At 44.4% G+C, this 15342-nt stretch overlaps 1 protein-coding gene across 2 annotated transcripts in view; it reads left to right on the top strand.

Moving 5' to 3' along the window:
- The window catches only part of grb2b (growth factor receptor-bound protein 2b), a 59463-nt gene extending 46039 nt beyond the window's left edge, over positions 1 to 13424 (top strand). For both annotated transcript variants that reach the window (XM_083648503.1, XM_083648504.1), the window contains exons 4-6: positions 7157 to 7279; positions 8656 to 8824; positions 11302 to 13424. In XM_083648503.1, the coding sequence (XP_083504629.1) occupies positions 7157 to 7279; positions 8656 to 8824; positions 11302 to 11487 (478 nt within the window). In that variant the 3' untranslated portion in view covers positions 11488 to 13424. The remainder of the gene's footprint in view (positions 1 to 7156; positions 7280 to 8655; positions 8825 to 11301) is intronic.
- Positions 13425 to 15342: the final 1918 nt, after the last annotated feature.

Below are 15342 nucleotides of genomic sequence, written 5' to 3'. Positions count from 1 at the left end.
TGCAGGACAAAACAGTGCAACAAAAGAAAAAGTGGATTTAAAAGGCAGCAAACGTTTCAGTCGAGGACTATCATCAGTGCTACTAACATACAGGTCTGACAAGGACAGGTTAAATAGACAGGCAGGTACATCATGTTGCTCAGGTGCCATCAATCAATCAGCTTTCAGCTGATTGCATGTGAGCCAGACAAAGTCAGGTCACTGTCAATCAGCTGAAAATAAGGTTCTTCACCAAAAAACAATAGATAATAGATAACTGTAAATCACAAGAGAATTCCACAAATATGCCAAGGTTGCCACAATACACTCATCAATGGAGAAAAACAAAGGGAGGCAGAGTCATGGAAGGAGCCATGGAGGACATAGGGACACGCTGGTACATGTAGACACCGTCCAGAGGCCTAGAGGAAACAGGCTAGAGACAAAGTTTCATTCAGCCCTAGAGGTTGTTCAGTTTTAAGTTTGAAAATCCATTTGCTCTCACATTGGAGAAGTTTTGTTTCTAGATCTGTGTGTCTACGACTGGGGTCGACCTTATCAATGCCACAGAATCTCAGAGCAGTGGCTGGATGTTTAGCTTACAGGAAGTGTCGAGCTACAGGTGACTTAATATCACCTCTGCGGATGGAGCTTCTGTGTTCATTGATTCTGGTTCTGAGCTGTCGATTTGTTTTCCCCACATACTGAAGTCCACAAGGGCAAATAAGTAGATAAATAACATTAACAGAATGGCAAGAAATACATTTGTGGATCTTGAATTCTTTCTTAGTTACATGGCTGACAAAAGAGTTGGCCTTCCTGTGGTTTTGACAGGAAGTGCAGTGAAGGCAAGGAAAGAAGCCAATAGGGCCGTCAATCCTCCTACTTTGTCCAGCATGAAAAGTGTCCGCATGTACCAGCAGGTCACGAACGTTGTGGGCTCTGGAATGCACAAAAAAAGGCAAATTAGAAAACAGGCTTTGACCCACGACATCAGCAGAGAGAATATGCCAGTGCTTAGATATTACCTCCTTGATTTGCTTACTCAAAGGGCTGTACGTGGTGCAGCAAAGCAAGTTACCAGGTCGATTTTTCTGATTGGGTGGCCCTGTAGGTGGAATATAGGCACGAGCTTTTGATAGAGCAGGTTTAAGCCAGCTATCAGGGTAGCCCCTTGAGATGAATTGGTCGTATAATTTCTTCGCCTCCAACTCAAAGTCAGAGGCTTGTGTGCAGATCCGCTTAATGCGCAAAAACTGGCTATATGGTAAGCTTTTTTTCAATGGTGATGTGTGGAAGCTTTTGGCATGAAGAAGACTGTTTTTGTCTGTGGGCTTCACATAAAGAGTGGAGGAAAGCACTCTGTCAGAAAGAGTAATTTGAGTATCCAGGAAATGAATAGAAGAGGGGCTGAATTCCATACAGAAATTAATTGTATCAGACCAGGAATTCATATATTTACAAAAATCGTTCAATTCAGATGATGACCCCCTGAAAATCAAAAAAATATCATCGATATAGCGTCGATAAAAAATAAGATTGGAGTCAAAGGGATTGTTAGGATTGATATGTTGATGCTCAAGATAACCCATAAATAAATTCGCAAAATCTGGGGCAAAGGTCGCTCCCATGGCTACACCCTGGGTCTGTAAGAAAAAATCATTTTCAAATAGGAAATAGTTTTTAGTTAGAATAAGGTTAGACATTTCAATCATAAATTGAGTAGGAGGAGTTGGAACGTCTCTTTTGTCCAGAAAAAACTGGAGGGCCTCCAAGCCACAAGAGTGTGGAATGTTTGTGTAGAGACTGGCGACATCTAGTGTTACTAAGAAAAACCTTCCCCAAACAGCCATCTCTTTCCCGACAATCCCCTCTGTGCACGAAGCCTTACATATGGTAATTAAACATCAAAACACCCGCGGCTTATAGACCGGTGCGGCTTATAGAAGAAAAAAATAGTCACCTTTGAAGGTGCGGCTTATAGACCGGTGCGTCTTATAGTCCGGAATTTACGGTAAACATTCCTCTTTGTTCGACTATTCTAATTTGAAGTGACAGATTTGATAAGGAGACCATGATACTCCAGCAGTTCTAAGACTCTTGATTGTTTTGGCATATATCCCTAATCCATGTCCATGTGCAGATAGAGGTGTGCTGAGCTGTTAATCACCGCCTGTCTCGTCGTTTTGAGGTCAATTCAAATTCAGCCCTGTGACTTCCTCATCAGGCCTTTAGGATGCCGTTCATCCCAACCACATCAAAGAGGGCAGGGAGGGCTGTGCCAGCTGGAGCTGTGCATCATCCACTGGACCTCTCTGTTCTACACAACAACTTAGGGTGCCATGTTGTATCCTGGGCTGCCTGCCACTAACTACTATTGTTAATGGAGACTTTTTTTTTGTAGGGTGATAGTGCAGATACGGTCTCAATTATGTGATGATGTGGGTTTGTTACTTTAGTTGTTATATTGGTCAACTTCAAAGATATAGAACACGAAAACACGAACTTGAAACTAGCACTAAGCTAGTTTTCATTTTCTCTTTTAACGCCTAATGTACTTGTCTCTCTCTCTCTCACTTCAAGTCCATACATTATGTTTGTCTCTCTGCCAGTGTTGTTCACAGTGAATGATTGACCAGACGAAGATCCACCCCGGATGGAAACGTTGTCATTTTCATGAATAAAGAAGTGTAACTAGTCATACAGTGTGCGGGCTCTACCTATTTCATCATGTACTGCATCTAGTCATACAGTGTGCGGGCTCTACCTATTTCATCATGTACTGCATCTAGTCATACAGTGTGCAGGCTCTACCTATTTCATCATGTAGTGCATCTAGCCCAGCAGCACCCACAGTCCATGTGCCCATCCCTTTGCTTCAAAAAAGACTCCCCCCTCCCCTCTTATGCTTCTCTGCCTAATGGACTTATGTGCTTGTTGTTTTGTCCAGAATGTCAACTGAGAGAGAATAACCAAACACCCATAAATCACAAGTGTGTAGACCTACTTTGGCTTTTATAATGAAGTTGGGAAACTTGATAAAAGTGTGACAATATGCAAAACTTGCTGAGTAGCAGTGAAATATACAGCCGGTAGACCTAAGGTGGCAACCAATTACAAGAGACAGCATGGACTTGCTGTGGGAGAGAGACAGCATGGACTTGTTGTGGGAGAGAGACGGCATGGACTTGCTGTGGGAGAGAGATAGCATGGACTTGTGGGAGAGAGACAGCATGGACTTGTTGTGGGAGAGAGACAGCATGGACTTGTTGTGGGAGAGAGACAGCATGGACTTGTTGTGGGAGAGAGACAGCATGGACTTGCTGTGGGAGAGAGACAGCATGGACTTGTTGTGGGAGAGAGACGGCATGGACTTGTTGTGGGAGAGAGACAGCATGGACTTGTTGTGGGAGAGAGACAGCATGGACTTGTTGTGGGAGAGAGACAGCATGGACTTGCTGTGGGAGAGAGACAGCATGGACTTGCTGTGGGAGAGAGACAGCATGGACTTGCTGTGGGAGAGAGACAGCATGGACTTGCTGTGGGAGAGAGACAGCATGGACTTGCTGTGGGAGAGAGACAGCATGGACTTGTGGGAGAGAGACAGCATGGACTTGTTGTGGGAGAGAGACAGCATGGACTTGCTGTGGGAGAGAGACAGCATGGACTTGTTGTGGGAGAGAGACAGCATGGACTTGTTGTGGGAGAGAGACAGCATGGACTTGTGGGAGAGAGACAGCATGGACTTGTTGTGGGAGAGAGACAGCATGGACTTGCTGTGGGAGAGAGACAGCATGGACTTGTTGTGGGAGAGAGACAGCATGGACTTGCTGTGGGAGAGTCCCTGTTTGCCCCTCTTCACTTGCAGTCAACGGTATGGTTGTCCAAGCTTTGTCTGAGTGAGGGGGGGCCCACAGTCTCAGACTTTGGAAGCCGCTGCATTAGCCAATCCTGATTCCTGACCAAATTCCTGTTAAATGGAAAAGATCCATTTACGAACAGACAGCAGTGAGCCTTGGAGCAATACAGTATGGCTCTATGAATATACACACACACAAGTGTGTATGGCAGACTTGTGTGTGTGTCTGTTGGGCTGTGTGTGTGACTGGTGCTGCCTGGTGGCACTTCATAGCAGACGTGCCGATGCAGACCAGGACAAACTCCAGCCATACATCACTGCCTCCTGATCACTGTGGCTGGACCGTAAGGCAAGGCACGTATATGTGTATAGCACATTTCATACACAGAGGCAGTGCTTTACATAATAAAATAGACTAAAGAAAAGAGCATAGAGAAATAAAAAGATTACAAAGTGAAAAAGATCAAATTCATGTAAAAGAACAAGCAAAATGGATTATATCTCACCACCCTAGGAGAGGGATTTCAAATCCCAATTGGACAACTCAGTCGGGGAAGCCCTCGCTGCCGGCCACTGATGACGTCATTTGTCCTCGGGGTTGTGAGTCAGTCAGCCTTCCGAGTCACTCACTGATGTCATCAGTGAGTTGCGTATGGTGCTGCGTATGCGTATGCGTCCGCGAGCCTAGGAATCGAGCGCTTTCTGGTACATCAAAATATACATACAATAATACATAAAAAAACAATAAATCTGAAGGCATTTATTTGTTTATTTATTTGTTTCACACTAAAATTCCCTCCTACTGTATCTCTGAACTATCTCTTTCACCAAATCACACCTATTTCGGCTATTCTATGTGATCTCATTTTGATAACTAATGTAATAATGTCATATTGTTTCACTTCCATTCACTGAGCCTCCCCTGAAATTGTTTGGAGCCCCCTGGGGAGGCCTGCCTCCCACTTTGAAAACCCCCTGGTCTAATGCTTGTTGCTAATGCTTAGCACTCTGTGATAATTTTACAAATTTTAGCAGGAGTATGAGAAGAGCGCTCCCCATCAGACGTACGTACGAGTGTGTGTGTGTGTGTGTGTGTGTGTGAGAAGAGTATTTTTGTAGCGATAGCAGATAGTGACTCAGTACTGCCAGCCTGTCTCCATGTGGGCCTGGTGTTTCCTTGGCTCCATGAATTGCTGTGCTATCACTGTGATCAGACAGGGAACTGAGCTGAACTGTGCTCAGAGCTGCCGGCCTCGCAGCACAGATGCAAAGTGGATTAGGACTTCGTCATTTTATGATTGATTTTCACTTACGTGCCAAAGGAGGCGGAGCCAAGATGTCATCTTTAGGCCGGCTGTACTTTTTAATTATTAAAGGAAGTAAAGAGCTTTCACTCGCTCTGCCTCTCTGCCCTCCATTTGTCTCTCTGCATCTTTCACTCTCTGTCAGGGTTCTCTCACAGTGCCATCGTTTCAGTCGCATGTTATGCTCCTAAACATAAATAAAGGTATGCCAGCTTAAAAAAAGAAAGTGAAAAAGAATGACAGATCTGATGGAATATTTTCACACATAATGCTCCTTCATTTGTTTTTGTCTGCTCCTTAGGAACCGGTGTGCTGTGGCAGCTCACTGTCTACGAGAGTCACAGAACAGAATATTTAATTCTTTAATGGACAGACCCGATGAAGCAGGGCTAAGAAACGCTGACTTCTGCTGTATTACCGCTGTGTGATGTACGAGCACACCACACGCTGTATTTCCCATATATACTGTATGGTGCTGTCAGGGCTCAGTGCAGCCTAAAGGACACGTGGAGTCATTCTCCTAAGCGCTGCATGCATTGCAAAAAGCATTACACACGAACCAACCAACCAATCAACACGCAGAGCCCCGCTCTTATCAGGGGGTACCCTGGTACCCCCCCCCCCCCCCCCCCCCCCAGCACCTCATAATGTCACCACAGAGCCCTGCTCTTATCAGGGTACCCCCCCCTGTCACCACAGGCCTTGTCTCTTATTCCCTGGCTGCTGCAGCTGTCACAGGCTAAGCTTCTAGAGTCACATCAATGTAGTGAACAGCAGACAAATGCTGCCCTGTTCTAGCAGCCTCTTTGGCAGGTAACTGAGTATCTGTTCTAGCAGCCTCTTTGGCAGGTAACTGAGTATCTGTTCTAGCAGCCTCTTTGGCAGGTAACTGAGTATCTGTTCTAGCAGCCTCTTTGGCAGGTAACTGAGTATCTGTTCTAGCAGCCTCTTTGGCAGGTAACTGAGTATATGTTCTAGCAGCCTCTTTGGCAGGTAACTGAGTATCTGTTCTAGCAGCCTCTTTGGCAGGTAACTGAGTATCTGTTCTAGCAGCCTCTTTGGCAGGTAACTGAGTGTCTGTTCTAGCAGCCTCTTTGGCAGGTAACTGAGTATCTGTTCTAGCAGCCTCTTTGGCAGGTAACTGAGTATCTGTTCTAGCAGCCTCTTTGGCAGGTAACTGAGTATCTGTTCTAGCAGCCTCTTTGGCAGGTAACTGAGTATCTGTTCTAGCAGCCTCTTTGGCAGGTAACTGAGTATCTGTTCTAGCAGCCTCTTTGGCAGGTAACTGAGTATCTGTTCTAGCAGCCTCTTTGGCAGGTAACTGAGTATCTGTTCTAGCAGCCTCTTTGGCAGGTAACTGAGTATCTGTTCTAGCAGCCTCTTTGGCAGGTAACTGAGTATCTGTTCTAGCAGCCTCTTTGGCAGGTAACTGAGTATCTGTTCTAGCAGCCTCTTTGGCAGGTAACTGAGTATCTGTTCTAGCAGCCTCTTTGGCAGGTAACTGAGTATCTGTTCTAGCAGCCTCTTTGGCAGGTAACTGAGTATTTGATAGTCCTGCTCCTACTATTCCTGATATGTTATTTGACTGGTAAAATAGTGACAAAGGCTGGTGAACTTTGTGGTTTATCACTCATGGTATCTGTCCCTGACACACACACACACAGAGGATGCAGAGTACAGGTGCACACACACACACACACACACACACACACACTCAACGTGGTTTATGTTCCCTCCCTGCTTGCAGCCTTAAAAGGTTTGATCAGTGCAGACGGCTTCATCTGAAACGTCATCTCAGAGCATGTCTGAATCCGTAAACTAGCCCCACCCACCATGCCTTTTATTAGTATTTATTTTATTTTTTCACAATATTGTGATTTCCCCCACCGTCTCTCAGCAACTGTTCGCATTTCTGGCTAAAAGTTATGGGGTCAGGTTTACATGCGTCAAAAGGCTACTATGGGGCTGGCTTTGTGTTGACTTGAACCCATATGTGTCTTGTGATCTCCACCAGGTGGTTCTTTGGGAAGATTCCACGGGCCAAAGCAGAGGAGATGCTGAACAAACAGAGGCACGACGGGGCCTTCCTCATTCGAGAGAGCGAGAGTGCGCCGGGAGACTTCTCCCTCTCTGTGAAGTAAGAAGTGCACCAGTCACAGGAAAAGATGATTGACACAACACTTTTGTACTTTTTTTAGAAATAAAATTCAACATCATCCTTCCATGGACAAATGGAGGAAATACCTTATTTTCCATATTTTGGTACTTCCCTGCATCATCAGCACTGCCACTTCCTTATTCTCCTGAAGTCTCAGTGGTGCTGCCCTCTGCTGACGAGGGTTTGTCCATAATCTGTTGATGTGCTGTATGTTAGCCACCAGCTCCTCCTCCAGTACTGTGTGTGCTGTATGTTAGCCACCAGCTCCTCCTCCAGTACTGTGTGCTGTATGTTAACCACCAGCTCCTCCTCCAGTACTGTGTGCTGTATGTTAGCCACCAGCTCCTCCTCCAGTACTGTGTGCTGTATGTTAGCCACCAGCTCCTCCTCCAGTACTGTGTGCTGTATGTTAGCCACCAGCTCCTCCTCCAGTACTGGGCTAGTCCCATATTTCAACTGGTGTTTCCCTCTTGTGCATTGTTTAGCTGACACATACAGCTATAGTGTCCATTTCCCCTTATCTGCGTCTTTCTTCGTTCCAACCTTCCCAAAAGACACAGCGGGTCGCTGCAGGTCATATGTAAAGTTGCTACTCAGATATTGATCTTAGCAATTGTCTGGATTGTCCTTATTCCACTTGGCCAGCTAGTAATGAATAAGTCTGTCTGTCTGGCACAGGCGTGACTAATTCATTTGATGATACGCTTGCCAGTCTGTCACAGCCATGACTAAGTGGTTAATGTCTCACTACCTTTTTATTTAAATGTGTGAGCCGAGTCGACGCTTTCATAGCAACTATCTTTAGCTACCAAAAGGAAAACGTGTCCATTGTCATGCTAATGTCGCTATCTGTCCATATCTCTGTGGGGAGGTCAGCTCATAGTTCTATCTGTCCATATCTCTGTGGGGAGGTCAGCTCATAGTTCTATCTGTCCATATCTCTGTGGGGAGGTCAGCTCATAGTTCTATCTGTCCATATCTCTGTGGGGAGGTCAGCTCATAGTTCTATCTGTCCATATCTCTGTGGGGAGGTCAGCTCATAGTTCTATCTGTCCATATCTCTGTGGGGAGGTCAGCTCATAGTTCTATCTGTCCATATCTCTGTGGGGAGGTCAGCTCATAGTTCTATCTGTCCATATCTCTGTGGGGAGGTCAGCTCATAGTTCTATCTGTCCATATCTCTGTGGGGAGGTCAGCTCATAGTTCTATCTGTCCATATCTCTGTGGGGAGGTCAGCTCATAGTTCTATCTGTCCATATCTCTGTGGGGAGGTCAGCTCATAGTTCTATCTGTCCATATCTCTGTGGGGAGGTCAGAGGTCAGCTCATAGTTCTCCTCTTTATGACTGTCTGCAGGTTTGGAAATGACGTCCAGCATTTCAAGGTCCTTCGTGACGGGGCCGGAAAGTATTTCCTGTGGGTGGTCAAGTTTAACTCTCTGAATGAGCTCGTGGACTACCACCGCTCCACCTCTGTATCGCGCAATCAGCAAATCTTCCTCCGCGACATCGAGCAGGTCACCCAGGTAAGCAATGGCATCCTGTACAGAAGTGAATGATACTTTAGCCACTAAGGACTGTGTAATAGTTAACAGCAGAGACATTCCCTGGTCCCTCCCAACCGTCAGACCGGCCTCCCTCCCCTGAAATAACTGACTCATCAGATCACCACCCTGCAAACTCATATCACAGAATGAATGAAAGCAACATGCCATTTTCTAACATGTTCCTGTTTATTATTATCCAACAAGGAAGGATTTGCACCAACTGCTTAATGCAGGTTCACAACCTTTTTTGGCTTGTGACCCGATTTTGTTGTCACAAAAATCTAGGGACCCTAGACATTCAAATTCCGGTACACCATCGATAATATCATCAGTGACATCGTCAGGGATGTCACTTGTAATATATTCCCCTCAGAATTCTGACTTTAATCTGAGAATTCTGACTTTAATCTCAAACATTCTGACTTTATTTTAAAAATCCTGATTTAAAGTTATAATCTTAAACATTTTCATATAAAAAGGCCTACACGCCCTGAAGAAGACCCTGCGCGGTCGAAACCGGTCGGCAAAGTAGATTTTTTAACTTGGATGCCCTAGCAAATAAAGCCTTTTTAAATTTAAACCCTTGAACTCTGTGTGAGTTTAGTGCCTGAAGAAAGCTGCTGCTTTTTCATCTGGATCCATTTTTGTTCTTCAAGAGCACGTCACATTCACCTGGAGCCGACCAGCGAGCAGCACTCAGTAACTGTCTTTTGTTTGTAGGCTCAGATTGTTCTTGTAAAAGAGAGAGAAAATGAATGCGTGGATTAGCTTGCAGCAGCGTTTCTCTGCCTGCTGTCCGTCCCATTGGTCGAGATAGAAGCTCCCGTTGCCCCCGCTCTTCAGTTTGTCATCTGTATTCTGCATAACATTATTCTGGCTCAAATAAATACGGGCGGCCATCGAATTCAAATGCCTCGATAAACATTGAGCCATAACATACCAAATCATTCAGCTACGCCAGCTGTTCCCAACCTTTTCCACTTGAAGATCTATGGGTTGTTGTTGTTTTTAAACTGTGTCATGATTTGGCTGCCCACTTGCAGGTTTGGAATCGCTGAGCTAGCTATCTGTTACCCCAAAGAAACATGACCGCTTTCGCCACAACAGCCGACTTCCAGCAAACAACGCAACTCTCGTGACACTTGAGCGAGACTCTCACGAGACTTGGATCAATCGGAAGGAAAATTATATCTCTCTATAAGAATGTCATGAATAATCTGATCCTGTCAGTGGTAAAAAACAAAAAAACAAGCTTGTTTAGTGCAGTGGGGGCATGTGGGAAAAGCGGCGGCCAACTGAAGTGATCTTCGTCAATATGCACCAATTTCAAAGATTTCTGTTCACATTACTTAGATATAGAGGTCTTCACGGGTCCAAAATCACGGACCCGGACCCTAATGCACCCGGGACATTTGTGCCCGGACCCGGAGTGGACCCGTCTATTATTAGAAATCTGAGACCCATGCAGATGCATGACTGAAAAGCCACATGGCTAACATTAAATGCGAAGGGACACGCCGCCAACATCTTCACTGTGCGTGCATTAGAAAGTGCGTTTCACAGTGAAATATGGGGGCTGCTACTGTTAACGCTAGTTAGATAGTACAGTGGCAGTCTCTATGCTACCGCCGTTCATTCGCCCCAAAACACACACAACAGCGCTAGAAACAATCACATACATGTTGTGACTTGTGTACTCACCATGCGATCATCAAATAATAATCCAAAGTACGGGAAACTGTCATTTTCAAAGTAAATCCATAGCGAGAGGAACCAGCAAGACTCTTGCTGGTTCCAAGAGGGTTACCTCTCTGCAACGAAAATCACTTCCTTGTTTGCCTGAGACGCATGTGTACCCATGCGCTCACAATACATGCGCCTCATGTAAGCGAGGAAGTAATGTAATTTTCGTTGCAGATGGGAACGCTCTTTGCTACTTATTTTCTCTATGGATTTACTTGCAGTTTGTGACAACAAGCCTCACGTGCGCTGTTTTGATGCGTTTCTCTCGTGATCAGCGCTGATCACGGGTCTTCTCGGATCCACTCTTATTACACATAAGGATAAATAGACCCGGGCCCGTGGGGACCTTAATTGACCATAAGAAATATGGACCCGGCCCCGTACGGGTCTCGGGTCGGGTCCCGGGTCCTAGGGTCCGAGTAGACCCGTGAAGACCTCTACTTAGATATACATAAAAAAATAAATGAATAAAATAAGGTCCAGGTTGAAAAAGTCAGAAATTCTCCTTTAAGTCTGTGAGTCAGACTATGGAGAATTTTTCCTCAATCTCTGTTGACATTTGACAGTTAGAAATAGTGAATCATTTTTCTGCCTGCTTAACCCCGGGACATTACGTGGGTTGAGTTCTGCAAGGTCACAGTTGATTCTTTTGACATGACAGTAGCACACCTCCTCACTTCTTTCTTTCTCTCTCTCTCTGTCTGTTTGCACAGCATCCCACGTACGTGCAGGCGCTCTTTGACTTTGATCCCCAGGAGGAAGGCGAGCTGGGCTTCCGACGCGGCGACTTCATCCAAGTCCTGGACAACTCTGACCCCAACTGGTGGAAAGGAGGCTGCCACGGCCAAACGGGCATGTTCCCCCGTAACTACGTCACACCTGTCAACCGGAACATGTAAACAGTCAGACCATGTAAACGACAACAACAACAACAACAACCACCATCACCATCATCACCACCACCACCATCGTCCCTGATCTCATCAAGCCCCATCCAACCCCCAACCACCCACTCGCCCCTCTCCCGCCATCCCACGATAAGAGGAGCAGACAGGAAGAACGCAAATCGCTAAAAGAGAGATGATGAGAAAGAATGGAGTAGTGCTGTCGGAGGCGTCACTGTGTGTGGGTGGCAGCTGAGCAAAATCCACTTTGACTTGTACTGAGATGGTTCACCTCCCCAGTGAATACCTCGGTCGGGATTGAACTGTCATTGAGGGAAATCTAAATGCAGAGAAACTTAAGCGTAGTGCACCAACCGTGAAGATAAAACGATGATTCTACCGCTAGGAACTCCCCACAGCTGCTTCTGTCCTCTCCTTTACTTCTTAACATTCTGCCTTTTCTTTTGTGTTTGTTTTTTTCTTTGCCGCATGTTGTGTTTAATCACCTAAATGAAATAACGATAAATCCTAACTCTGTTTTAAAAAAAAGAAACGAAAAAATACAAGTAAAAATATAAAAAGAAGAAATGGTTTAAAAAAAATAGGAAAAAAATGATGCCTGCCATCTACAATAAGTTTCCATGTCCAAGATCATTGGCACGTGAGCATTGTACCTCAGCCCCGGGCTGTATAAATAAATCAACTATAGAGAGAATCCATTTTTTAAGAATATATATTATATATTTGTATGTGTTTGTCTGTTTTACCTCTCATCACAAATTGTATTTTTTTTTTCATTTGTAAATTATGTTCAATTTTTTTGTTAGTCTGGATAAGACCTAGTAGCTCTAGAATGTGCTGAATTGTCAGTATGATTTTTTTTTTTTTCTGAAATTATCTGAGGGCCCTCAGATAATATAGCATGATATTTAAGGCATCATGAATTCCATTTGAAAAGATTTCTCTTGTCTGTAACACAAGGAAAAGTCAGTTTGCTCTCTGAAAAGAAACCAAGCCTGTCGGGATGCAAAATGTCGAGCAGCAAGTAGAGCCATGTATGCTGCAAGAGCTGTTGTTAGGAAGCCCCGCCAAAAGGTCAGACACCTTTTCCACGCCAATGTATATGTATTGCAGCCATTTGACTCTTGGGCAGTGACTGTAGCTGACTTGAGTCCACAGACATTCTTACCATGAGGGAAGCAAGGTCGGAGAACTGAATTTCACAACCACGCAAGGGATTTCCAAGACATGCCGAGTTAGTAATGGTGTCAAATATTCATTTGTGAAGAGAGATATATGAGAATGCGTACAGGTATTTAACATCCATATTCACAACATCCAGTACATGCACGCATAACGCAAGCCCGCTCCTCCTGGCTATACCTGCACGTAGCAAAGAGGCGGAGTTTCGATAATCACATTGTGTAATCACCAGTGTGCTCCTGCAGCTGGCACAGATTCAACAGTTCAGAAAAAAATTAGAGATTGTCTTTTATGCTCAAAGTTGAGAGATCAGCTTATATGATGTTCAAAGTTTTTTTTTCTCTCCCCCTCCCCTACTCCCCCAATGTGTGGTCAAGCACTTTTTTCTTTTTTTCTATTTGTTAAACATTTTGATTTCTGGTCTGGTCCGTTGTGTGTGTTTACCGTGTTTGTGTTTCTGCTTTTGTTTTCGTGTTCTCTCTGGATAGTGCCTTTCTCTCTGGTGTTTCAGTGTCTCCGACCTGCTGCTTTGAGCCCCCTCCCTTCATGGGGCGCGCCAGTCCTGCAGTGAGAAACATTGTACATAATCCAACCTGTCCCATCAAACAATGCCCCGCCACCCCCTCCTTCTACATCAACCCTCTTTCACCTTTGCCCTTACCAACATGGAACTATTCTTATTTAAGTGTCTCCTGTCGCCTTCTCTTATCTAATGATACTGTTTTTTTTGTTTGTTTTTGCTCTTTTTTTAATTTGCATTGGTTTTGTTTTTTTCTTTTGTTTTTTTGTTTTCAATTAATAAAATGCAATTATTAAAAAATGAGAAAATCATTCTGTGCAGTCTGTCATTGGTGTTTCTACCAGGAATGGGAGTTAAGGGGTTCATCCTGTTTGACATCATAAGTGATCTTGCCAATTTCCTGTCTTGCTTCATGGTTTCAAACAGACATTAAATCATTTCATCTCTGATGTGAAGATGTCCAGGGAGGCTGCAGGCTTTATACCTCTTCCACCTTTGACAAGAGTGTGATTCATAGGGACTGCAGCATTTCTGTGGCAGTGAGTCAGACGATGGTTTGACGTAAACCCAGACACACAAGAAGAAGCCTGTTTAAATCAAAGCCCCTGACTGGAGGTGGCGGCTGCGTGCGGGCTTCAGCTGATCTGAAGGAGCGCTGAAGAGGAAGCTGATCCCTCGTGCCCCGGGGTTGTGTGTGTGTGTGTGTGTGTGTAGCGGTTTGCTGCTGGCTGCTGCAGCCCAGTTATCCCACGGTCTGCTGCACCGTCTGCTCCAGATACTGACATGGTTTCCTGTGTAGCACTTAGCGCTTTTCTGCAGTCTGCCTCTCCTTTGTCTTTGTCACAGAATGCCTTAAGCAGACACCGGTCAATCAATGCCTACTCTCCTAGTCCTATCAGAAGGAATATATTGTAGTTGTAGAAGAGTCTGCCCCAGTGCCTCTCTCATCCTCTTTCTGACCTTTAACAGCAAATTTAACCTGGTGAAACATTTGCACAATGGCTACCTTTGAGCACTGGTGACCCTGGCATTTTTTATTTTATTTTATGATGAATACTCGATTTGAGGAGGGATGCCATCCCCTTTGGGGGGAGGGGGGGGGGGGACATTGTCAAAAACCATCCCCCTTTCATCCCTCTTTATGGCACAAAGATAATTTAATCAATAAGTGTGAGCCATTTTATTGCATGTTTTTTAATTGGTTGTTGACTATATATACTATATATATATATATATATAAAGCCCATATAGTCTCACTCTAACAGGCTACATCATCCTCAACGGGATGTCAAGTCAAGATTAACCATAGTTAGAATTTTGTTGTGGAAGTGGCAGGTTAACCGTCAAATTAATTATAACCGTCAGAGAGGAAGTACTTTGTGTGTCTTCTCACATAAGCCCAAATAAAATGTGACTAGGTGGACTTAGAGCACAAAGGCGTTTACTGTAGTATGTCTATGTTAGGCTACACTTGACTATTATCTGTATTTGACCCATCCATTCTAACTACGCAGTGCAGCGCCTTTAAGGGCATCATTTGCAGGAGTGTATGATACCTATATCCCTTAATGTGCATGTTTTTTTGTTTTTTACAAGATGTTTATTGAATTTTCTCATTTTCCCATAAAACAGTAATAATAATAATCCAGACATAAACAATAACAACAAAACAAAAACAGCTCAGATCAATAGGCATCATACAGGATGTTACATGCAGTGATGGGCAAGCTACTTGGAAAATGTAATAAGCTAAGCGCTCAGTTACTCTCGATTAAATATAGCTAAACTACATTGAAGCTATCCCCAGTGAAATGTAGCAAGCTAAGCTACGAGCAACATGGCAAAAGCAGCTTGCTACATCAAAGCTACTTTTTTTCTCACATTGAATCAACTTCATGTCAAAGAACAACTTTCCACCAAACAAATAGGCAGGCAAAAAAAATCTTATTTTGATTGTTTATATTATAAAACACACTGAAACTCTCACTGGCACAATATTCAAAAACAGACAATAAAACCTGAACGTCTTCTTCATCACTGCCAGTGGCTCCCTCTGGGGCTCTGCCACCTTTCAAAGTTCGTTGTTGATGTGACTTCGCCAGCACATGACATAATTTGCCCCACCCTTAACCAATCATCAGTCTTCA

The sequence above is a fragment of the Poromitra crassiceps genome, assembly GCF_964638095.1.
Source record: "Poromitra crassiceps genome assembly, chromosome: 13".
NCBI classification, from domain to species: Eukaryota; Metazoa; Chordata; class Actinopteri; order Beryciformes; family Melamphaidae; genus Poromitra; species Poromitra crassiceps.
The sequence above is the reverse complement of the archived record's forward strand: the minus strand, read 5'-3'. Positions and strand labels throughout refer to the sequence as shown.